Source organism: Musa acuminata, chromosome BXJ3-11 (assembly GCF_036884655.1).
Source record: "Musa acuminata AAA Group cultivar baxijiao chromosome BXJ3-11, Cavendish_Baxijiao_AAA, whole genome shotgun sequence".
In the NCBI taxonomy this organism is placed as follows: domain Eukaryota; kingdom Viridiplantae; phylum Streptophyta; class Magnoliopsida; order Zingiberales; family Musaceae; genus Musa; species Musa acuminata.
In genome coordinates, this window is record NC_088359.1 from 7052234 (window position 1) to 7075991 (window position 23758).

General features: G+C 39.6%; 3 protein-coding genes across 5 annotated transcripts; 1 reads left to right on the top strand and 2 right to left on the bottom strand.

Annotated features, from left to right (window-relative positions):
- The first annotated feature begins 289 nt into the window (after nucleotides 1–289).
- Nucleotides 290–5075, top strand: LOC103970738 (biotin synthase, mitochondrial). Its single transcript, XM_009384648.3, has 6 exons — nucleotides 290–609; nucleotides 1607–1786; nucleotides 3171–3277; nucleotides 3603–3808; nucleotides 4150–4289; nucleotides 4610–5075. Exons 1-6 carry the CDS (start codon nucleotides 406–408, stop codon nucleotides 4913–4915), a joined length of 1143 nt encoding a protein of 380 aa, XP_009382923.1. The 5' UTR covers nucleotides 290–405; the 3' UTR covers nucleotides 4916–5075.
- Nucleotides 5076–5929: 854 nt separating this feature from the next.
- On the bottom strand, nucleotides 5930–7142 carry LOC103970739 (uncharacterized). Its single transcript, XM_009384649.2, has 2 exons — nucleotides 6619–7142; nucleotides 5930–6310 (listed from the first exon to the last, which is right to left on the bottom strand). The coding sequence occupies exons 1-2, from the start codon at nucleotides 7109–7111 to the stop codon at nucleotides 6231–6233; spliced, it is 573 nt and encodes a 190-aa protein (XP_009382924.2). The 5' UTR covers nucleotides 7112–7142; the 3' UTR covers nucleotides 5930–6230.
- Nucleotides 7143–10436: 3294 nt separating this feature from the next.
- LOC135582504 (ATPase family AAA domain-containing protein At1g05910-like) lies at nucleotides 10437–23250 on the bottom strand. Of its 3 annotated transcripts, none has more exons than XM_065175404.1 (11): nucleotides 23121–23250; nucleotides 22627–22934; nucleotides 19471–19575; nucleotides 17575–19371; nucleotides 17306–17494; nucleotides 17065–17207; nucleotides 15094–15339; nucleotides 14314–14500; nucleotides 14066–14131; nucleotides 13726–13969; nucleotides 10437–10907 (listed from the first exon to the last, which is right to left on the bottom strand). In XM_065175404.1, the coding sequence occupies exons 2-11, from the start codon at nucleotides 22834–22836 to the stop codon at nucleotides 10510–10512; spliced, it is 3585 nt and encodes a 1194-aa protein (XP_065031476.1). In that variant the 5' UTR covers nucleotides 22837–22934; nucleotides 23121–23250; the 3' UTR covers nucleotides 10437–10509. The 3 variants fall into 3 exon arrangements, with proteins under 3 accessions (XP_065031476.1, XP_009382926.2, XP_065031477.1); XM_009384651.3 differs by having other exon boundaries at nucleotides 22627–22851; nucleotides 23121–23242; XM_065175405.1 differs by lacking the exon at nucleotides 23121–23250 and having other exon boundaries at nucleotides 19471–19565; nucleotides 22627–22753.
- Between the last annotated feature and the right edge of the window lie 508 nt (nucleotides 23251–23758).

The window sequence follows — 23758 nt, forward strand, 5'->3', positions numbered from 1 at the left end:
GTAAATGCACCTACAGAAATGAAAAGAAAAAAAATGCTTTCAATGGAAGAAAACAAATTCTTTTCCTCGGTAAGAATATATCTTTTCTAAATGAATTTTAAAATATTCTATAAATAAAAATCAAATATTTCTATAAATCGTCACTTTGGTGTGGTCTAAAATTATTATGGGCCGGCCCACTATATTATACATTCCGATATAATGAGCCGGCCCATTTCAACGAAGGAGGAAGTAGGAACGGAAACAGGAGCAGAGTGAGTTCACACATCATCTTCGCATTGGTTTCATCGCCTAGTCTTACTTGCCTTCTCCTATATACTTGGTCCTCCTGCACTTGTGGACGCGCTCCGAGGGCGCCGTGCGAGGAAGAGAAGCTGCGAGAGGGCGACGGCGGCGGCGGCGACGATGATCCTGATCCGACACCTCCGCTGGCGCCTTCGCCCGCTGGCGGCGCTGAGTGGCCCCTCCTTCTCCACCCTCACCGCGTCTGCCTCCGCCGCCGCCGTGGAGACCGAGAGGACCATCCGAGACGGACCCAGGAACGACTGGAGCAGGGACGAGATCAAATCCATCTACGACTCCCCCATCCTCGATCTCCTCTTCCACGGTGTACGCCCTCCTCTCCCTAGACGCTTTACTGATCTCCTAAATGATTCGATTATCTGTGCCCTTTTGAAATGTGTACGTAGAACCGAACTCCTTGTACTCTCGGTTGTTATTCCAGCTGATAAAGTTGGTCCTTTGAAGTGTCTCATGTAGGTCTTGCCAAGCGTGGCGTGGAATTAATGTCAAGAGCTGAAATTGTTGTTCTGAACATGTTTAATCCTTAGCATAACATGGAAGTTGTTAGCTGTTTCAATTGAACGGTGGTTTTTAGTAAGTAGGAGTAGCAAGGAACATACAAGAGTAAGTCTCTTATATGTCATACAAGATTGTAGCTATAGCTACCAAGGCTATTATTGATGTGTCTCAAATATTCTGGACAAGTTACTACTCCCTTTCTCGAGGACAGATCGGTGAGCAACGATCTATATCATGCAAGTAACAGCCTGGCTAACCAATTGATTCTTGTTTAATTGCTAGATCGGGTGCTCATTACATTATCTTAGTAAAAAATGCAAGTGTTAATTTCGACCATGGATGGTTAGTAAGAATTGCTAGATTGAGCCTAACTCCATGTCATCGAGAGCTTTGGTCTCCTCATGTTTTGTGATTCATCTTAACCGTAAATCATATTCGGACCAAGTCTCGGCATGCAGATATGATCACAAATATCTAGTTGGTTGGGATATTGTTTTTACATTTAATTAACTGGTGGTATACTGAAGTGCATGCCATGGAAAAACTCTTCCTTGTTGGACATCCCATCACATTAAAGTGAGACTAGGTGGGAAAAGGAATGGAAGAAGATATGCGATGCATATGGCTTATACATGTTCATTCACCTTTAATGGATAGTTATACAATGAACCAGAGACAAATTATTTTATCCTATCCTGTATTCAGTGTTCTCTTTGAACATTTAGACATCTCTTTTCTCCGAGTATTTTTAATTATTAGACTCTATTTGGCCTTGTTTCTCAAATGAATCCGTCGATTCTTGCAGGCTCAAGTCCATAGGCATACCCATAAGTTTCGGGAAGTGCAGCAATGCACTCTTCTATCCATAAAAACCGGTGGATGTACTGAAGATTGTTCGTATTGTCCCCAGTCATCAAGGTATGATACTGGTTTGAAAGCCCAAAAGCTGATGAACAAGGATGCTGTCTTGGAGGCAGCAAAGAAGGTAAACTTTTTGGACATTCTGATAACTAAAATTGATACATCAAATATATGTATTTGGTAGTGAAAAGTTCTTATGCACGTCAATTTGTTACTTAGTTTTGTGAATGCTGTGCAAAAGTATCTTGTTTGGTAATTGGTAGCATCTAGTCAATGCTCTTACTAGTCATCTCCTTTATGGTTAGATTGATTAAGGAAGAAAACATGCCAAAAAAATTTCCAGTACCTTTTCTGATACAAGGCACAGTCTACATGGAATCTTGTCCTATTTTAAACATATTTTATCACAGCCATGCAAATGTGTCTTATCCCATAATGACTTTCAGTATCTGCACTGACTAGTGTATAACTGTGGGCTTCTTTGTCCTTTAAAATTTTGGATTATTTTTTTTATTTTCTTTAGGAGTGTTAAAATTTGGGCATACTCTGATACATAAGTCAGATGTGACAGGAGAAATTTAAAGTAATCTATACCAGCTGGACTTTTATTCTGGTCCAACAGTTCATTTAAAATGACTTATATTACTAGTAACAAAATCTATGGATTATTGCCTACTTTTAATTCTAGTGCTGTAACTTATCAAAGAAATGTTGTTCATTTGAAACCACTATTGTTCCAAAACTCATCAATCATTAAGGATCTGAATCTGACCCTTAGAACAGTTCTGATATCCAACTAACATGGCTATCTGTTCTTTTGTTTTTTAAGAATAAGGATCTAACAATGATGATGATCACAGCATTGGGAGTCTTCTCCAGAGAAATATTAGTTGTTGGCAAAGAAATTTATCCACTACTTGTGCATAGTAAAGCCACTATACTGCAATTTGACATGTATATGTATATATGATTGTCAGTTAGAAACAACAAATAATACCAAAGTGCCGAACCTTCAAGGATTTATTGAATTTGGAAAAGGACATCTAACTAGAAAGTTCTTTCTTTTGTTTTCCTTTACTGAGTGAGTTGTGAAATCCATGACATGCCAAGAATACAAAGGGATGGGGGGTTGGGTGGGAGAGGTACATGGTTTGATTATACCATTAATAGGTTTTGGAAATTGTTAAGTTGAAGCTTGTGTTACTGTTAATAGATCCTGTGAAAACATTGTAAATTTGTTGCTGTTGGTGATCTCCAAAGTTTTCATGCTGATTTGATGAACCAGATGCTCAGTATATACTGATCCAGAAATCAGTCACCCTAACATGATTATTCATCTAGCTTCAAATTTTTAGAACAAATTTTCCATGATATTCATTGTGCATTGACCTTCCATAGTGGTTAATAAGGTCTCTGCTAATTGAGTTTCCATTTGTTTTTTTCTTTATGGTTGCCATCAACATGTTGAATCTGTTGGCACAACTTCAATTTCTCTTTGATATTTGCAGGCAAAAGAGGCTGGAAGCACACGTTTTTGCATGGGTGCTGCATGGAGGGATACATTTGGTAGAAAGACCAATTTTAACCAGATCCTTGAATATGTGAGTGAGATAAGGTATGTGTTACAAGACTTATACTAGATCACCTGATATATGTACTCTCCCAAAGATTCTCTTTAACCAATAGAATTCTGTATCTTTCACAATCATCGTTGCTTGCATACATTGTATGTTGGCAATTCTTCATTGATTCTGATGTCTGATGCATTAATATTCGTGTTGGTGGAAAATGTACGAATTCAATAGATCTCTTTCTCATGGTAATGGTGTCATTTCTATGTTTGGAATATCTTTAATAATTTGGCTAGATCTTGTTCCACATCTTTTGTTTCATCCAAAAACTTTGCACGAATAGTATATCAAAGTAATTGATGTCTGTAGGGCCATGGGTATGGAGGTATGCTGCACCTTGGGCATGCTAGAGAAGCAGCAAGCAGAGGAGCTTAAGAAAGCAGGGCTCACAGCCTACAATCATAATCTAGATACTTCAAGAGAGTACTACCCCAACATCATAACCACAAGATCTTATGACGAAAGATTGGCAACACTTCAGCATGTCCGTGAGGCAGGAATTAGTGTATGTTCAGGTAATGCAGCATTTGTTTCCGTAGAGCAACTAATCGACAATCATCTGAACTCACCTTTGATAAACATAAAATTCAAACCAATCAATGTATTTGAGAAGCTAATATTTGCTGCAGATGTGGTTAGGAATATTTACTAAATTTGGTTTTCACTATTGTAGCCATTAGTAGAAGTGATGTAAAGTTTGACTATGCCACTGAAAACTCTTATGTTCCTGCTTCCCTCAATGACTGAGTTGGAACGTTTATCTTCTCGCCAAAATGTTAAAGACATGCACCATGTTGGGGTGGTAATTTTTTATATCTCATTTCTTGCTGGTAAAATCCTATTCTTTTCTAAATAGGAGGAATTATAGGCCTTGGAGAAGGAGAGGAGGACCGTGTTGGGCTGTTGCATACCCTGGCAACCCTCCCTATGCACCCTGAGAGTGTTCCCATCAACGCTTTGGTTCCCGTTAAGGGTACACCTCTTCAAGATCAAAAGGTCGTATCTTCTTTTCGATGTATTTGGTTTTATTGGCCTCACATAATTGTGTGCAGGAAAATAATATTCTTCACTGCTTCATTATGGTATCAGTCTGTTGTATCTCAGTGGTTATATTTGTTGTAAATAGTGACTAAAACATGCTTTGCAAGTAAACTTATGACCTCATTTCATGTGTAGTGCTAATGCATCTCTGTAGATGTTCCTGCTTGACTTTGTGCTAATGCATTTCATGACGATCGCCATTAATTTCTACGATGCATTATGAATCTCTTTGAGCATCACGCGTCTAACCCTCCTGACCCTTGCTTTGCCTTCAGCCTGTTGAGATCTGGGAGATGATTCGGATGATCGCCACGGCTCGCATTGTGATGCCAAGGGCAATGGTGAGGCTATCCGCCGGAAGGGTTCGGTTCTCGATGCCCGAGCAAGCACTGTGCTTTTTGGCTGGCGCCAATTCCATTTTCACAGGAGAGAAATTATTGACAACCCCAAACAACGACTTCGATGCCGACCAAATGATGTTTAAAATCCTTGGCTTGACTTGCAAAGCCCCAAGCTTTCCTGAAGCAGAATCCACACTTGGGCCACAGACATGCGAGGAAGCCATCTCTAATGTAGGTTAAAACCACTTCTCTAGTTTCCATTTACCAGTGACACTGGTGATGCAATTTCTATCACCGATAAAACCATCTTGTGGTGCTGTCTTGTCTTTTTTTTTTTTTTGTCAAAAATGAGTTCTGGAAATATTTAATTCCACCAGGGAGATCTGAAACTTTCTGTTCATGGACTGGCCAAATTTAGGTACATGAGAATTAGGTTGTCTTGAAAAGGTGTTGATTGCTCTTTCATATCATATCAAGAACACAAATGCAGATTGGTTGCATGTAACGATCAACAACAGCATGACAGCTTCACATCATAATTTCCAGATGTGAAGCTATGATGGGCAAATATCAACATTGAATGCAAGGAGTACAATCACAGCACAATCTACATGCTTCTGTCCGGTGTAACATTAGTTCTATGAGCATATATCACAACAATTAATGCCAGTGTCATACAGCGTTGTCATCCATAGATATTTGTTACACCAATCATATATCCCATGTAATCAATGTGATTGCTACCATATAGTTCTTGGGACCCTCGCTAGTTCTGTGCAAATTAATGGCATCTATAAATCATGATACAAAATTTTGATTACCGAACCCTTATCAGTTTTTTTTTATCCAAGGATAAGTGATGAAACAAGTTTTAAATCAGAATCTTACGAGTGTTAAATCAAGATCTTACGATAAACTATCAATGTCTTCACCAGCTATGTTAATATCTATTTGTACGACTCATATGACTTAGTTACGATTTAAAATGAAAATCGAATCCGTATGCATAAGAAATTTTTCGATATGATCGAAAGTGATTCGAATACTCGCTCGATTATTGATTTTCATAAAAATTAATATTCGGATGATTTAATCTGAATATGCATACATAAGAAATATTCTGATATGATCGAAGACGGTTCAAATACTTGTTCAACGATCGATCTATGCAAAAATGAAGTTGATCGAATGGGGTTCTCCAAACCGAATCGAGTAACAAGTAGTAGCATGTCTTTTGGTTTTCATCAACCAGCATGAAAAAATAATATTTTTTATTCATATTTACAATAATACATGAAACGTTGAGAAATACATAGCTTCTACAGGACGGCAACTTCCAACATTAGTGTCTCGCTCTCCCTCGACACAGAGTACGATTCCTCTCTTTCCGGCCTCCGTGTGGGACTGCGACGAGGAACTCTCTCCGGCAAAAGTACAGCGGCATCCGAAGGCACAGAGGATGGATTCACTCTGCCGAAGATGGGCTCGGTGTTCGACTCCGACGGATTCGTTCCTCTCACAACCAGAAGCGGTCAAGAAAGATGCAGCCTTTGTATCAGCTGCATAACCTAATGGTACAAGCCACCGCTTGAGCCCAATACCTCAGCCTTGCTTTAACTTCATCTGGATCATCTCCTGTAACAATTAGAAGTGAAATCTGAATTCAGCAAGATTACTTCAATGGTCAAAAAGATCAGATCTTTCCAACGGAATACGAAGACACCGAGAGACGAAGGGCCCGATCGGTGGATCGTAGGGGGAAATTTTAGTTGTTCTTGCCATTGCTCAAACCAGATGAGGAATATGAAGCATCCGTAATCGAGGATTGCTCCAAATCCTACACGGAGAGGCAAAAATCGAACCTTCCGCGTATGTCTACGACGAACAGAAGGGAATCCTTCGAAAAGGAAGCGAAGAGAGGGTGCGGGAGCTATTTTTATAACCTGGGCTGGAGATCCTCCAGTTGGCTATGGGAGGAGACGGGGGCGACGGGCACAGATCCATGGACTCGCTCGAGGAGGAACGATCTAGCGATAGCTGCTGTTGTTGCTGCTCGTCCAAGAATCTCTGGCTCATCGAGTAGCAGAGCTCCAGCGCCGGGAGCGTGTTGCAGAGCTCGGGGATCTCCTCGTAGCTGAACCCGAACCCCAGGTCGAGGCACCCCTTGAGCTCCTCCAAGTCCTCATCCGTCAAGCTCTTCGTCCTAGCGACGCCACCCGACGCCAAGTCGCCGCCGTCTCCCGCGTCCACGTACCCCTCCAGCATCACCCCGCCGCTCTTCCGCGGCCACGGCTCGCGCTCCCTCCACCCCCTCCAGTGGGCATTCACCTCCTCCCGTTCTTCCTCTTCCATGGGCGCTACCATCGGCTCCTCCACCTCCATCTCCCCACTCTCTTCAGCAGCAGGGCTCGAGGGCATCGAAACAGGGGACTCCATTTCGAACGATTCGCTCCTCTCCCTCGGTGATGCGCGTCGGCTTTTAAACGCGTTCACTTATGATGATGATGATGATGATGATGATGGTGATGGGGAATGCATGGTCATGGGAGGCATGTGACGGGCGATACGGTTCTCCCCTCCTTTGATTTGATACGACGCTACAGCCAAGTCACTCGTTGTCCAATCACAGAACTGGTAGAGTTTGGAGGTAGAAGAGAGAGGTGAAGAAATATTTCGAGGGTCTTCGATTTCGTGTTTGGGGTTGCGAGTTCGGTGATCCAACGGCATGTGGTGGGGGAAGTCGCAAGGGGTTGGCGGGTCCCAGCCACGTGGTGCGCCCAGGTGGACCACACACGTGTTGCACCGCTGCGGCCGAACTGCGCAGTGGCGTGGGATGTTTCGTCACGTAAGTCGTGCTGGCGTTTCCGAGTTTTTGTCAGTGGCATGCGGTAAATTTTGATCCAACTTTCTCTATATATATATCTTCCAAATCGTAAGAGTGAAGCACAGGTGGGGACTAAAAGGGTTCTGATGCCCCCTCCTTTTCCTGCTAATCCTGTCCTACTTCTTTCTACCAACCACAGAGGGGGAACCTTTCTTCCCATCTCCGAAGACTTGAGGTTTCCAGCAGACAAAGATTGCTCGATCATGATCCATTCGGGAGCACTGCTAACCACAGGATTTGGACATCCAGCTTTGAAGAAGCGGCTGAGAGATGTGGCTTGACCACGAAAAGAGAACATCTTTGAAGGTGGAAGAAAGGCCAGCAGAGTGCAGGGACCATACGAGACCAACAATGTGGTTTAAGGCTGGTGAAGAGATGGATGTGGGAGATGGCATCCTTTTCGTCGTCTCAACCTTCTCCGGCGACAAGCTGTCTATGGGCAAGAATCTAAAGCTGCCCGGCCGATCCTTCACAATGTTCGGAGCCAGATCAGTCGGCACACATGAACTTGTCCTCTCAACTCCAAGGGAATAAAAAATATTGACCAAGTTTTTAGTTCAAGATGAATCTTGTTACAAATAAGGATTATTTTGGTTGATGTTTTTACTGTTTTAAGTCGACTATATTGATCTTTTATCGTCATGCAACTATCAAATCACTTATACGTAATTAGTTATATATTAAGATGAGTTAAGATTCATGTTCGACGTGACATTGTCAGTATGTAATTCTCGTAGCGATAAGATTATTTATTTTAACTTTAAATTTTATATATTACTTTATTTTTGAAATATTAAGAAATAGGATGCATGCTTCCTTTGAAGCATTGGTTCACCAGCTGAGATGTTGGTGTCAATCAAGTGAAATACTAAAATTTTAGTTGACATGTGAGAGGCAAGGTTTATTATGTAAAAATAACATGATGATTAGCAATGAAGCAAATGATTCCTTTAATTGATGATCTTATTCCCACTTTGAAAGCATTAAAAAAAAATATTTTTTTTTATGTTCTTCATTCATGATAAATCTTATCCCAAGACAAATCTTGTGAAAACAGGATTAGATATCAAGAAAAAAGCTGCATGCTTTTGCACCCCTGTTAGTATCAACCAAGTGGAATATTCAACTGTAAGTATCAATAGAGTGGAATATTAAAATTATAATTCACATGTGAGAAGCAAGTTTGATTTGTGTGAATATAACCTGATAATGGCTTAACTAAGAAGCAAATAATCAATTGCCTCCTCCATTGATGATAAACAAGGACCCAAGGAGAGAAGCAATTATTGAAGTAAGTGAGTGCCCTTTGGCCTTTGGAAAGAAGCTTGATACTACCTAAGAGTGAAGCAACAAGTGATCATTGTTCCCCCAAATCATGCTCTCAATGATGCTTTAACACAGTGGAAGATAGAGATACACATATATTTGTTTTCCCTACAAGTAAATTCATTTTATAACGAAAAAAGAAATGTTATTATGTACAATATCTTTCTTCATCAGTAGATCAAGAAGTAGTACATATCAGATCTTTGGTTAATATTACATTCGATATAGTATCAGATCTGATCTGAAGTGAAGCAGCAAAAAAGGATTTTTTTTATATTCTGATAAGGCAGATAGTTTCCCATGAACTTTTCTATTGGATGCATGGCTGTTGAACCTTTACCTCTCTTCCAAGTATCAACACACGTGGTTCTGACGAGTTCTTCTTTCGATCGACCCCATCTCCTCGATGCCATCGCAGTTGCATTCATCGATTGTTTCTCCATTATTAACCCAATCCAAGTCCACCTCATTGTTCTCCGAAAGCATCTACTTGTCATTGCACTAAGAGACTGAAGTGAGAGAAACAACAACGACAATGGAGTCATGAGGTTGCACACTTGTTGTCCTTCGCTCTTTCTTGCACTCCACCAATCTTTTCTATTGTTTTCTTCAAGGGAGTTATGCGATTTAGAATTAATACTCGACTATCTAAGATATCCGTGATCGACTCATTCCAATAAATCCTCCTCCTTTTAAGCTATTTATAATGCTTTAAATTTGTCGCATCACAATAGGGCTATTAGATGTATATCACGTATTCCAAGTCCTCAAAATTTAATCGGATTTAATCGAAGGTGAAACCTGCGAAATATTACCGTAACCCAACGCGTTAGATCCGGAAGATTCCACCGCTCCGCCGAACACCATGTCCTTCGTCTCATTCGCGATTGAGGCGGCGGTGGCGGCAAGCGATGTGGCCATACGACATGCATGCGCATCATGTTGCGATGACGATGCGAGGAGCACGATGGGGGCCACGCGGGCCCGGGTGTTTATGTTATAGCGGGACGAGAACTGCCCACCTACTCACGTGGCTGTTCGTCATCACCCAATAATTGCGGGACGGACCACCACATGGCACTAAATGCCAACCCCCCACCCCCAGCAATCTTAGGACGACCCTGTGGTGCTCATAATTATTATTTGGTCACATATATATATATATATATATATATATATATATATATATATATATATATATATATATATATATATATATAATCTTACCAACTTCAATTTACTTTTTCTAAAAACTGGCATTTCTTGCTAACTAAAACTCAACTCGTCCTCTTACGATCCAATAGAACATGAGAATAAAGAAGATGGAAGGTGAGAACAAATGATCATCATCGTTTTGTCGAAGCATAAATCAAAAATTACACAGACATAACAGAACGGACAACTTCGCGAGTACAGAACTGTTGCGTGCGACCTTTAGATCTCAAGTGAGGACAAGGCTACTGATGGATGGATCACAACGTCATATAAGGCGTTCATCAACTGGTCTATGCTCATTCTGCACATAGAACATATTGCATAAAGAAAGGCAAAGAAGAAGAATTTTTTTTTTTTTTTGATGAATAAGCCGATGTACAAGACTAAGAAAAAAAGAGAAACTTATTGCTTAAAAATTTTTGTCGTCCTCAACAAATTTCAAAAGATGATCCAAAACCAATTGCCTACTATCTTCTCTATGTTGACTTCCTGCTGCCATCACACCTTTCATCACTCGGGTGTAGAGCCGCTCAAGCTGTGGCACTCCATAGCCTTCCGTTCGCTCGATGAGATGCTTCTTCACAGAATCAATTTGCTCAGATATGTCTGCATCGGCCTTCGTCGCATCATCAATGTTTTCATTGGCCGGTTGGCTGAAAGCTGCCTCCGATACTTCTGCTGGTCCGCGATTAGTGTGGTTTTCTGGTTGTCTCCATGGACCATTTCTATCTGGTTCTTGGAATCCTGGATGAGAGCTGACCTTTATCTGATCAGGTTCAGCAGTACCTCTCTCCTCCCTGCCTGAGCCTGGAATACAAGAAACATAGATCTTAGTGTCAACACTACACAATAAATTGTTTTGCCTTTACTTTCAAAGAAGCAGTAATTTGAGAAAAAAACAACAATTGAAAAAACTAATAGAATCCCTCATACTGGTAAAGCTAATTACAAAGTCATTTTGCTAAAACGATCACGAACAGGGAGCAGGAATAAGGCGAGCAGAGATAAAAATGCTCACAGAAACTTGCACGAATGTACTAAGATAACATCCAAATAAACAGATCAGTGACACTCATATCCCCTAATATCTCATGTGTCTGTTAGGACTCTCGTCCTTAACCATTTAACCAAATTTGCAAGCAGATATAACAGGAGTCTACTGGTCCAACTTTCGAGTAGAATTATAACAGAGACATTTTATTATTTTGGAGGATCCAGGATGCTTGATTTTCAAGATCACCACCAGAAGATGCCCTTTTCTGAATGTTGATGTATCTAGCTTTCTTTGCTTTTTCTTACTTTTTGGCTGATGAGCAACTGCTTTATTCCTCCACATGCTTCCTCAAGGAGGTGTCGCATTGCACTTTGCACATACACCTGATGCGTTTGCCTCTGAATTTTGCAACTCATTTGCTACCAACAAGGGAGCTTCAGGACACGTTCATTCATAGTAGTCAAGAATGCAAATGCCCATTTGATTTTTCTTATAACCACCATAGATCAGAAAAATCTCACTATGTTCTCATCACAAAATCAACCAAATGCAACTTAAATAAAATTCTTGTGCACCAGGGTGATCTATTATTGTTTTGTACACTGTAAATTAAGATGTATAGTTCAATTTCTTCTAAATAATAGGTATTATGGTCACCATTAGAGGAAATGCAACCTGTAACTAAAATTAAGAACAGAGGTATCATCAAAATAAAAAAAAAATGAAAATTAAAAGCTGATCATGATTTAGAAAGAACTTAGTAGCATATGCATGTCTTTTGGACCAACCCAAACACAAATTAGTAAAGGAAACAATAAAAGAACTATAATGATGAACAAAACAAGTTGTTATGAGGAACAAACACACAACAAAATCCATCTGATCGACAAGGACAGGAGGAATTGGTAGAGGTAAACAAGGTTGCGTGGGCATGTCAACATGCTGGATGAGGCCCACAAGCCATCATCGCATGGCACTGAAGGTAGAAGTAAAACGGGTTGCGGTGGCGGAGTTTCTTAGGGCTCATAATCTGACATAGCAGGACCTTGCAGGTAGATGTAAACTGAGCTGTGCCAGCATGATCCACATGTCAGAATGGTTCAAGGCCCATTAATTGACATAGTATGGCCCACTACAGGGCCATGCCAACACAATACAAATCAACACAACATGCCATGACCTGCTCAGTAATGTTGAATAACATTCAAAATAGATGCATGATACAAAGGTTGTCCATGGCACAGCGTAGCACAGTCCAGTCTGCAAAAAGCTAGGAACCTAAAAATTTGTTCAGGAGCAAGGACCTTCAGCTTTCATAGACAATTTAGGAAGTATGAAAAATCCTTTCCTATTCAAATTTCTTTTAGTTCGTAGTTAAGCACTGCTTTATTTTAGATAATCTTATATTTTCTAACATTTGGTGGACTAAGAATAACTTACCAAGCATTCTGTGTTAGTTATTGCTCTGGGTTTCCAAGCTGTAATATTCATGTGGATGAAAAAAAAGATTGCCAAATGAAAAGATGCTTGTATTTTTCTTCCTTCACAGCTATTTACTCTTAAACCATAATGGCACAATTACGGTCTAAATCACTGGACTGGGGATTCAAATAGAATGTTGGTAAAATTTTATTGTTAACTATGAAAACATATGCATACCTGCAAATTTTCTAGTCCTTATTCAAAAGCAGTTGTGCTCCAGAAGATTTAAAAAACTTGTTAACCGGTCCTCAACCAGGAAGTGCATAATTATACTCCCAATATTCTCTAAAACCATTTCTTGTTGTTTCTTTTCCAGCTTGAGTAATGAAAAAAATGAGCTATCAACTCATTATGATTTTTTAGGACACCCCTTCCATCTCCTCTCACTACCTCTTAATTCTAAACCATGGAAATGTCTTTAGCACCGACCTTTTTTGCCTTTAGCAGACCTATTCGCTCTCCCCCACTTTGTTTGCCTCTTGCAGATCCTTTCCTCTGCCCCTTTCCACCTTTACCTTTCTCCAAGCAGAAAAAAAATGCCACTTGGGCATCCCCTTGACCCAATCATCAATTCAAAATTACAAGGATAGGCTGTGTTTAACTATGGACATGGGCAATGTGTGGGTGAACCACCAGTAGCCCTGCCTCGAGCTGGTCCAACCAACATGATGCCCAGGTCTCCTATGCCGATGACAAAATAGATTTATTAAAAAAATCAAGCATACATGAGCTCAAAGTAGATTCTGAAGAAAACAGAAGAATATCAAGTTTTAAGCTCCATAAAAACATGAAGGAGCCCTCTCGTTTTCCCAAAGTCACTTTTGATCTCAAGGGTCAGAATCCCTTTTCTCCAGTTTTATCTATACCAAAAGTTTCACCTTACAGAATCTCTTCAATCCTCAAAAGGACTTGGCGCAAGTAATGATTTGTATGTTATTAACATCTAAAATTACTTTGAAGCTTAGAGGAATCTCATCAAGCTTCCTTTGTGTAGTCTTTGTCACCCAAAGATTGAACATGTAATAGTATAACACAAAAAAAGTCCTTGGTGCATGATGGACAAAAAATCAGTAAAAAACTTAATAATCATCATTTCCTAAAAAACATGTCCAAGAAGTGCATCAATAATAAATAACAAGATCCAGATACCTGTATGGTCGGTGTTTTTCTTTGGCAGTTTTATTGCTTCATAACTTTGTGCCAGATTTACATCTGGCTGAACATTACAAAGTTGAGCACTTGTTCTAGGAACGTTAGCCAGTTGAACAACAGGTGCTGTTGGAACATTCAACTCTTCCACATCATCTGCAAATAACAATGGACCACCTTGTGCTGCAATGTTGTCACAAAATGAGACTAGAGCTGGGTCCATCTGTGACAACATACCTTGCACCTAAACATAAAACAAAAATTCAACAAGAAGTATTGACAATATACTCGAGATATCTGTTTATTTAGCACTATAGATACCGAGAAAAAAGGAAAATACCACATCTCGAAGCTCATAAGCTCTGCTGACAATTCTAGCTCCATTGTAGTCATCTCCATTATATGTCTATACAAATAGTAAGCATCAGAATTATACAAATTAAAAAAAGTCCACAATTGGTATTATGAGTACCATATAGAACAGCAAATATATACCCCACAGCAAAGTTAAGAAATCAGATATAAATATTTATATAATTTTAGATCCAGACAGAACACTTGGCAGAAAACAAAAGTTGAATATTTTACCTTGGCATTAGCCACAATAAGGTCAATATCTTGCAAGAATGCTGCACACGTGAGATACTGCCCACAATCGACATGCTGCAACAGAGTGGCCATATCCATGGGATTATGAACAATCGAACGATAGTCAGGCACATCCTCATCCAAGACTGGATAATGGAACACACTAAATCGCTTGTCATATAGAATCCTGCGAGCACAGAACAAATCCATTATTGCAAGACCATGTAAGTCATGTTACGGTGGTAATATACCTGCGAGGCTGCAGCACATATGGAGCCGTGTCAAGCTCATGCCCACCTACTAATGGTCATTACACAAATGGGATTGTCATGGACATGACATGAGGCCACATCTTGGTCAGTGCCTACGTGCCCATGAACAGATATAGTTAGGTCCTTGTCTAAAAGTTCCCAATCCCAGGGAATTCCTTGGTGTATGTATTATGTAACTTAAACTGAAGTGAAAATTTATCAACGAAAAACAGTGATTTATTGTATAAATCCTTGCCTATTTGATCCCAATTGTGTGACATTCTTGGATATATGCAACTAAATTGGAGTGAAAAGTTATTGGCTAAAAATGTATACAAGTAATGCTGATTATCAAGCCAAGCCTGTACATGCTTGGTAAACCACATATTCGTTAGTTAAATTATAAGGTAGGTTCAATGCACTCTGTCACTTGAAATTGTCAAAGTAAAACCCCTCAACAGTTCTTTTTTCTATGACAGTATAATGTTTGTCCCAGTAGTCCTACACAGTCAGGAGTTGAGAGACGGACCTATTACAAACATCCCGGAGACACATCCGCAGCCGACGAAGGGCATGTTGCTCTGCCTCTGCTTTTGCCTGAAGCTCTGAAGGTTTTGGACCACTCACTTCCTGAGGGGCCTTGGGGAGTTCTGGAAGAGATGTTACTTTTTTTAATTTGCTTGTTGACTCATCAACTTCAAGAGTCAAGATATCTTCAACCAATTTCTCCAAAAAGCGTGACCTGTCATCTGCAGTCGGTTTGTCCACTTGATACCTATTCAAAATAAAACTCTTCAAAAGATGACAATACATATAGAATAACTTTTCCTAACAAGAACATATGAAGCATCTTTTCTCATCTCTTAAGATCAAACTCACGTAGATATTCATAAAGGATAAAACAAGACAACAAATCTAGAAAACAACCATCTAAAAGATAAGGATTTTTTATTTTTTTTCCAATTTTCGAGGCATTTTTTGGTACCATGGTTCACATGAGGAGACCGTACAAGTCCAGGCATGGACCAGTATGGGTTCATACCTGAAATTCAATTTCATGGTCTCACAACAGTGTAGAGCCACCTACACCACCAACGGTAGAGGAGAACAAAGTCAATTTGTTTGTTCAAGAGTTAATGCAAAAGAGAAAGTGAGAGAGAGAGAGAGTGGGGGAGGGAGGGAGGGAGAATCTAGTTCTCAAGAAGTGTTCCAATTCATATTCTACACCTACACCAATGGCACAGGAGAACTAAGAGGAGAATAAAGACAATTTGTTGTTTAAGATTAAATGCAAAGAACAACAAGGAGATCTAGTTTTCAAGGAATGTTCATCTTCAAATGATTTTTTTGTAATTTACAAATAACATGGTTATTTATAAGAAAAAAGCTTTGAAGAAAAGAATATTTTATAAACATAAATAGAGCTAACTAATTTGAAATAATTATGACTTGCGTAAACAGTTCTCTTTTACAAGCAACTAATATTTAAATGTTATGTTTTTTTTCTATAAAATTTTCTGGCAATTTAGTTTTTAAAGAAAAAAGAATCTCAAGATCCTCAATCTTATCCATGGTCTGATCCTAAAACGGCATAAATTTTGTTATACCCTTACAATCTCGACAATATTTAAAATTTTGGGAAAAATGCCGTGCCACAAAAGTTATTCTCAAGACCATCTTAGTTGGAAAAAATCCACCCCCCTCAAAACTCATCCATTCAATGAATGTAATTCAGGCAACAATCAATGATACAAGTACCTTTTATTTTCTCACTTGTCTATAGAAAAGTGACACCTCCAAAGGCCATTATACTGGAAAACATACAAATCTTGGAGATTAACTTTAATCATTTTCATTTTAAAATATATCATAGTCTTTGCTTCTAATCAATCTGCTGTATTTAAATTGCAACATATATTGTCAACCATCTCTTTCCACTGAGGAAGTGATTGGTAATGCTCAGTTACTAATATACTGAGTCATGCAAGATAGCAAGCGCCTCATTATATAGTCAACATAGTCAACATAAACTTATGCATTTCTCTAAATTTAATTGTTTTCAATGTAGAACCGCCTTGAGTCTTCCAGTAAAATTATCAGCAATTCAACTGACTTGTATCTTGTTGATGCACCATCAAGGCATCACCAATTTAGAATTTGCAGAATATGAAATGCAAAACTTAAACTATTATAACCTTAATCAGATATTAGCTTTTTTAGTATCTTCATAATTTCTTGCTGGAAACCCAAATTGGTTGGCCATAACTATTCATCATAGCAAAAAGTTATTGTTTGAAATCACTAATGGGAAGGGTAGTGCAAAAAGTTAGTGTTCTACTGGTAAACGAGGATACGGTGATGCCAGACAAGATTTATTTATTCTTTTTTTCTTCTTTCATACTTGAGGACCTAAATGCATTATCCTTCCTGATAGAGTCTTACCAAATCCACGAAACAAAAAGAAAATGCAGTATTTTAATATAAAGATTAGAAAGCATACACATTACAGAGAGCAAAGATGGAAGTGGAGTCTTCATCCATTTTGCTCAAGGACACTGAAGATGTTCCTATCAGTAAAATTGGAAGATTGGAAGACAATTCCTCTAAAAGACTCATCAAAACAGCCTTAAGCTGTTCATGTGCCTGCAGAAATAAAAAACCATATAATTATCCATCTTAATTCTATTTGCAACCAGCAAATCTCATCTTGGTAGAACTACATTATGGATTTGTGTACTCACTGTCTCCCACCAAATATGGAACTGAGGTAAGTAGAGTATAGAAGGAGTAGTTCTTCTTGCTTCACCAAATATATGCACCAAAGCCTCTTCTGGTGTCTTTGCACTAGGATCAGATAGAAGAGATGGAAGTCCAAGAGAGTGAACAGGAAACTTCTCCATTTCATGTAGGACAGCAGGCCCAACATGGTCCTGTCAAGCTAAAACTGCTTTATCAACAGCATCCAACATAACATATAATGTCAAAATATTAAAGTTCTTAAGATTTATACCAATCCAGCACTTGCATCCCCATATATCAGAAGGCGAGGCCTATAAACAAGAGGAAGTGCAGAGCCAAAGGAAAGAACAGATAGCCTGCTGACATCTACAGCTGGAAGGCAAGGAAAAATATCAGATACATGCTTCATTATTCTTTGGAGATGTCTTTCCAAACATGGAGCAACAATTGAAGACAAAGGCCTGGAGTGCACAATAGATCCCCTATGAGCAGCAGGAGTAATCGTAGACATGGCTTCTAAGAAGTGATGTTTTTCAACCTTTATGGAATCAACATTAATCACAAACTTGTCATCACTAGTATACACTTGGGGGTACTTCTCACGAAAAGCACGGATAGCAGCTTCTGTGCATAAAGATTTCAGATCTGCTCCACAATACCCCACACAACTAGCTGCAAGTTCCATCTTTAGCTCTTTTGATGGAGGTTCCTTCCACTTTCGTGTGTGAATCTTCAATATTTCAGCACGTGCCTCGTAACCAGGTAAAGGAAAAACAAATTCCCTGTCAAAACGCCCTGGGCGGCGCAACGCTCCATCAATGGCATCAATTCTGTTGGTTGCACCTATCAGGACAACCTGTCCACGAGAATCAAGTCCATCCATCAAAGCAAGTAATGTTGAAACAATAGAATTGTGAATCTGCTCTTGTTTGCTGGATCTAACTGGAGCAAGGCCATCTATCTCATCAAAAAAAATAATTGAGGGCTGATTCCTTTGAGCTTCTTCGAAAAGCAGTTTCAGTTGTCTTTCTGCCTCTCCAACCCATTTGCTGAGAACATCAGCTCCCTTACGCATGTAAAAGCTAACCTTCTGACCAGCCTTTGAAGCAGCACATGCTAATGCCCTAGCTATTAATGTTTTTCCGGTGCCAGGAGGACCACAAAGCAGAACTCCTCTCGGGGGAGCTATGTGATATTTGGCAAAGAAATCAGGATACAGTAATGGAAAGAATACCATTTCCTTTAATGCATCAATGTACTCTGATAGACCCCCTATGTCTTCAAAACTCACACTTTCATCAACTTGTAACGGCTGAATGTCTGCCCCTCCCTTTGAACTTGGCCCAGCTGTTTGAATACCGGAAGTTAGATAAGTAATATTGTCACCCTGATAAACCCAACCAGATGCAGCAACATTTAGTCCCCAGGCTGTTGCACCGTGCATGTCTAGACCACCCAAGAGCCATGGTGTCCCACTTCTGCTTCCGTTGCGTGTCCAAGGAATAGAGGGACCTTGGTCCATTTCGTCCACAAGAAGGGAATCGTCAGAATCATCAGGCAATGAAAGCCGATGACGTCTATGTACTCGAGATCCACCTTTTCTTAGATACCTATTGCTTTTGGAGCCCATACCATGATGAAGTACTCTACGGGGGGATCGGGGCCTCTCTTTTCCCTCCTTCTCACTAGATAATCTATGATTCTCAGAACGTTTCCGCAAGTCATATCGTCTCCTTCCTTCCTGCTCTTCCTCACCATCTTCATCATCCCCATCTCCTGCTACTTCATCTCCCCCATCACCATCCTCTTCATTTCCAGCATCCTCCTCTGTGTCATTTCCATTTTCCGTTTCATCCTCGGCAGCCTGGTCTTCAGAGCTATCCTGGTCTTCTTCTGATTCTTCATAAGGTTGTGCTCTTCTCCGACTCAACAGTCTTCTAGGTCGTAAACCCTCACGGCGGGGAAGGGAATTAGTCTTTGTAATCTTTTTGTTCCTTGGAGAGGTTGATGCTTCATCATGGCTAGCATTGTTCTCTGCCTTGTTTTTTGAAGAACGATACCGGGGAGCCTGAAAAACAAATCAGCGCCCAGGTACGAATAGATCACTAACCATGTTAAACACTGAATTTGATCAAGACTATGTGCATCGGCAGGTTTAGAATCTTACCATTAAATCATCATCTTCTGTTCCTGAAGTGTCTGTTTCATAGTCTTCCAGGTTTATTGAAATCTTTCTTTTTCTGGTAGAGCGCCGTAAGTTTGCTGCAATAGACTACACAAAAGAATAAGCAGATAATCTGAGTCAGGAAGATGCTAGATTAGCAAAACAGAAAGAATTCTGGAAAGAATAGCATGTTAGTGAATGGATCACCTAATGTTCTAGACAAGAAATTATAAATAGTTGGCACAATCAAGGTTTAAACCAGTCTAGTAATGGTTAAATAACTTATCAGATTAGCATGAAACTCATATACCAGATGGTGTACCAACCATCCAGTATCATTTATAAATAATAAAAATTATAATTGAATGGTATAAGTACCAATATTGATTATACATATAAATACAAGTACTTGGTCAAACAACAAACAGCAGTTAGTACATCTGGTCTGATTGGTACTTAGAAAACCTTGGATAAAACAAAGTTGGTAAGGATCTTACAAGAGCAACATGAGTCGCATATTTGCTAGAATTTTTTTGAAAAAAAATGGTGCAGTCACAAGATTCCTAGTCACAATTTTTTTCCCCACCTAATCACAATCAATACCATCAGAGTGAACAAATCAACAAGTCCCCATCATTTGATGTATGGCAGAGGTAGTTTTGACTATTCAATCAACAAGGAAGACTAAAAGGAAACTTGAAAATATTCCTCTGAGCAATTTCTAATGAAAATAACTAAAAAAATGAAGTCTTTACCTCTTAGGTCCTAAATCAACAAGTCTTTGGAGGTCTTTTTTTACCCCTCCTTCACCACTAATATTAATTAACTCATTTCATCTAACTATAATATCTACAGATCTCCTTAGAATATGTCTATACCATCCTTGATGATTCTCCCTCGTTTTTATCGGAATTACGACTAATTATTCACAAATGAGAATACTCTTTTTCTATCTGTCCTAGTAACTCTGTCTATTCATCTCACTAGGCTCATCTTAGTCACAAACTTTCTGTACATGTTGCTTTTTCACCGCTTAATAATCATAACCACAAAACAAGGATGGCTTAACAACTATATCATAAAATTTCCTTTTAATCTAAAGAGCACCAACGATTACAAAAAATTTTGGACACCCCTTTCCACTTTAACCACCCAGCTTTTACCATATAAACAATATCTTCATCAATCCTGATTACATTGAACAAACCAAAATACTTAAAAAAATTAAGATTAAATTGCAACGTCATATGGTTGTCAGTGGCCTCATACAACCCTTCACCTTCTTTATCCAGGCTTGTGATCGACAATGGCAAATTGTTCGTAAGCAAAACCTTCTTTAAGTTTTCATGGGCAACATTTTCCTATTTTTGTAGTTTGACACAACACTAAATGTTGCCACTGATTGATGATTCAAGGACCTCAAACTGAAGAACTTAAAAATTAACAATAAAAACAGCAATGAAATCAAGGAAACTACAGGAGCAAGCAATAAGAAGCAACCCAAACAATTTCGCAAATAGATAGATGTTTATAATATAAAAAGTCGACCATAGAGAACAGAGCATTCCAATATCATGTTTACCTAGAGTGAGAATTCGGCTATAACACAATGTATATATCCACTAAAAAGAGGAAGAACCCATATTGCACATGATTTGATTAAAGAGTCTGGTGGAGGAAGAGTTCAAGCAGAAGACAATTTACCCATCCGCCAAAGAGAGTCAGAACCACATTGCACATGCTTTAAGAGAAGAGATTAGTGAAACCTAGAAACAACAAAAACCTCAAGACTGGGGAGAAAAGGAGTTTAAGACAATGTATTGGGGTCTATCATTGATACCTCCCTAATGGATAAGCAAATGGGCATAGACAGATGCACTCAGTTTCCAACAAGGAGGAAACTAGGTGTCTAAAAGAAGGAAAGTTGCTCTAAAGTATCTAAATGTTAAGTGTTGAAACAAATATACTCATGCATCGAGAAAATCAACTAGGCAATTAAGTTCAGAAGAGTTCCAACCAGAATCTTGCTATTGTTGGTAATTTGATACTGTACTTGAGATAATTCAAAAAATTTCAGCAAAGCAAGAGTTGTAATTGTTTGAGACCTTTGATTCAATTTTATGTTCTACATTGGTTACTGTGAACTGACAACCACAACAAAGTCTTAAGCAATCAGATTTAAAGCATCAAAATACGACCATCTATCATACAGTTATCATGTTGCCTTTCCTAAAACCTGTTTTGAAAGAATCATCAATAAAGAAATTACAGGAGTTAAATAATATTTAAACTTTAAAGGAACCTTGACTTCCATAATAAAAAAAAAGACTCAAAAGATATCTTCTTTTGAAATATTGTATATTAAAAATGCGGGATCTGTATTCTGCCACTTCCCTGTTGTTGGCTTCACAGTCCAAACTCTGTATCTATGGGCTATATCATATGATTAGTAAAAGCATTGTTGTAAGCCTTAGAAATATTGGGAAAGTGGTTATACAAGTTTGTCTTCCCTTCATAATTATGCATGCAGTGTATCATTAAAATAGTTACTGCTCAGAGTCTAAATCAGTTGTAAAATTCCACAAAAATACAAGCAATTACATATCCTTTTTTCCAAGATATAACATGAATATCAACCATCATCCTCCTAATAAATCTTAAGACAAAAAAAAACCTATATGTTTTAGTTGGGCCGGGGGGGGGGGGAAACTCCGCCTTTTTTTGGTTTTACGTGTCAATTAGCACGACTTGCATACTATTTTTCAGCTGAGTCAGCAATCAAATCACATGCAAATAATGTAAATTACAGGCATGTTCCTGCACTCACCGGTTCTATAATATGAGCATTCTCACTCCTTAAAGATTTGCAATATGTTCTTGCATTAGACATTTCTGATCATTATCCATTGCATACAGGTAACGTACCACTACAAGGAAGGAAATACATGGTTTCAAGTTTCAACTACTACATTTTCAAATCCTGTTGGATACTCAAAAGTGTTTGTGTGTCATGAAACCAAAACTTTCTATCTGCAGTTTCACAAAAACAACCACTGACACTGAAGCGGTGACTGGTTTCCATTAAAAATATGACTTCATAACGTGTAAGATTCTATGTGTCAATAACATAATACACAAATCCAGTGCTGAAGCTCTTACATCCGGAGGGGGCATCTGAACAGGGTGGTTCCTCGGCCTAAGCAGCTTCTTTGCAATCTGGGAAGCTGCAGTCCTCTTCTTGGATTTGATCTTCTTCCTTATCACAGGCTTATAGTACAAGAAAGGCCGGCCGAAGTACTTTGGTCGTTGCCGGAGCCGGTCGCTGGTCCGCAGCGGCGTGATCGCAGCCGCATCTCCTTTCGAATCCATAACCCGTTGCCACCTCTGCTATCGAGCCAGCATTATCCGTCACACAACGATTAATCAAAACCAAGACAGAACCCAAAAAGGGGGCGCATTTCCAAACCCTAGCATCAAGAAAACCAGCCCGGGATCAAAAGATAACCCATTAAACGACGATCCGCACAAGGCAATCATAGCCCACAGCTTTTGTCGGTTTCGACGATCAAAGTATGCATTGGCCAGTTTCGAATTCGAAAACGAAAGCAGACAGCAAAAAACGCTTCAAGAAGGGGTCGAATCGGAACCCTAACCTCAGGAGCCCACCACTGGAGACGAGGGATCGACCAAGACAGGAAATGAGGCGGAAGAGGGTCGGCGAAAGAGAGGTCGCAACAGGAAGCGGGGGAGAGGAAGAGCGCTCTGCTCGCGGGACAGGGGAAGACGAGCGATCCCTACCCACCGGGGAACAAAACCCTTAAATAGCACGTGCGAGCCGCGTGAGGAGCGGTGAAATTACCGGATAGGGCTTTCCGGTCGCCGTCGTTTCCTCGGGCCGCGTTTCGGTTCGCGGAAAGACCTAGTAGGTGATCCGATGCGAGATCTTGGCCGTCGGATCACGATCGAACAGTCCGTATCGCGTTCGGAGCTGTGAATGAAGGGGTGATCCTAAGCTAAATCGTTCGGTATGTCAGGGACCGTGATCGTCTCCCCGTTTCGACCGTTGTGACGGTTATGTGGATTTCTTAGCTTTATCCCAACCATGAATTGAACAGTTGGCTGTCTCGCGAGCAAATCATGCAAGATTTTAATTTAAGTAGGGCCCACTCTAGTGTGTATCATTTATATGCAATGGACCAATCAATTGAATTGGAACAATCGAAATCTCACTAACTAAACAATAACAAGTTTTCAGAGAGCTAAAGTACTCTCCTGCCGCAGTTACCGTTAC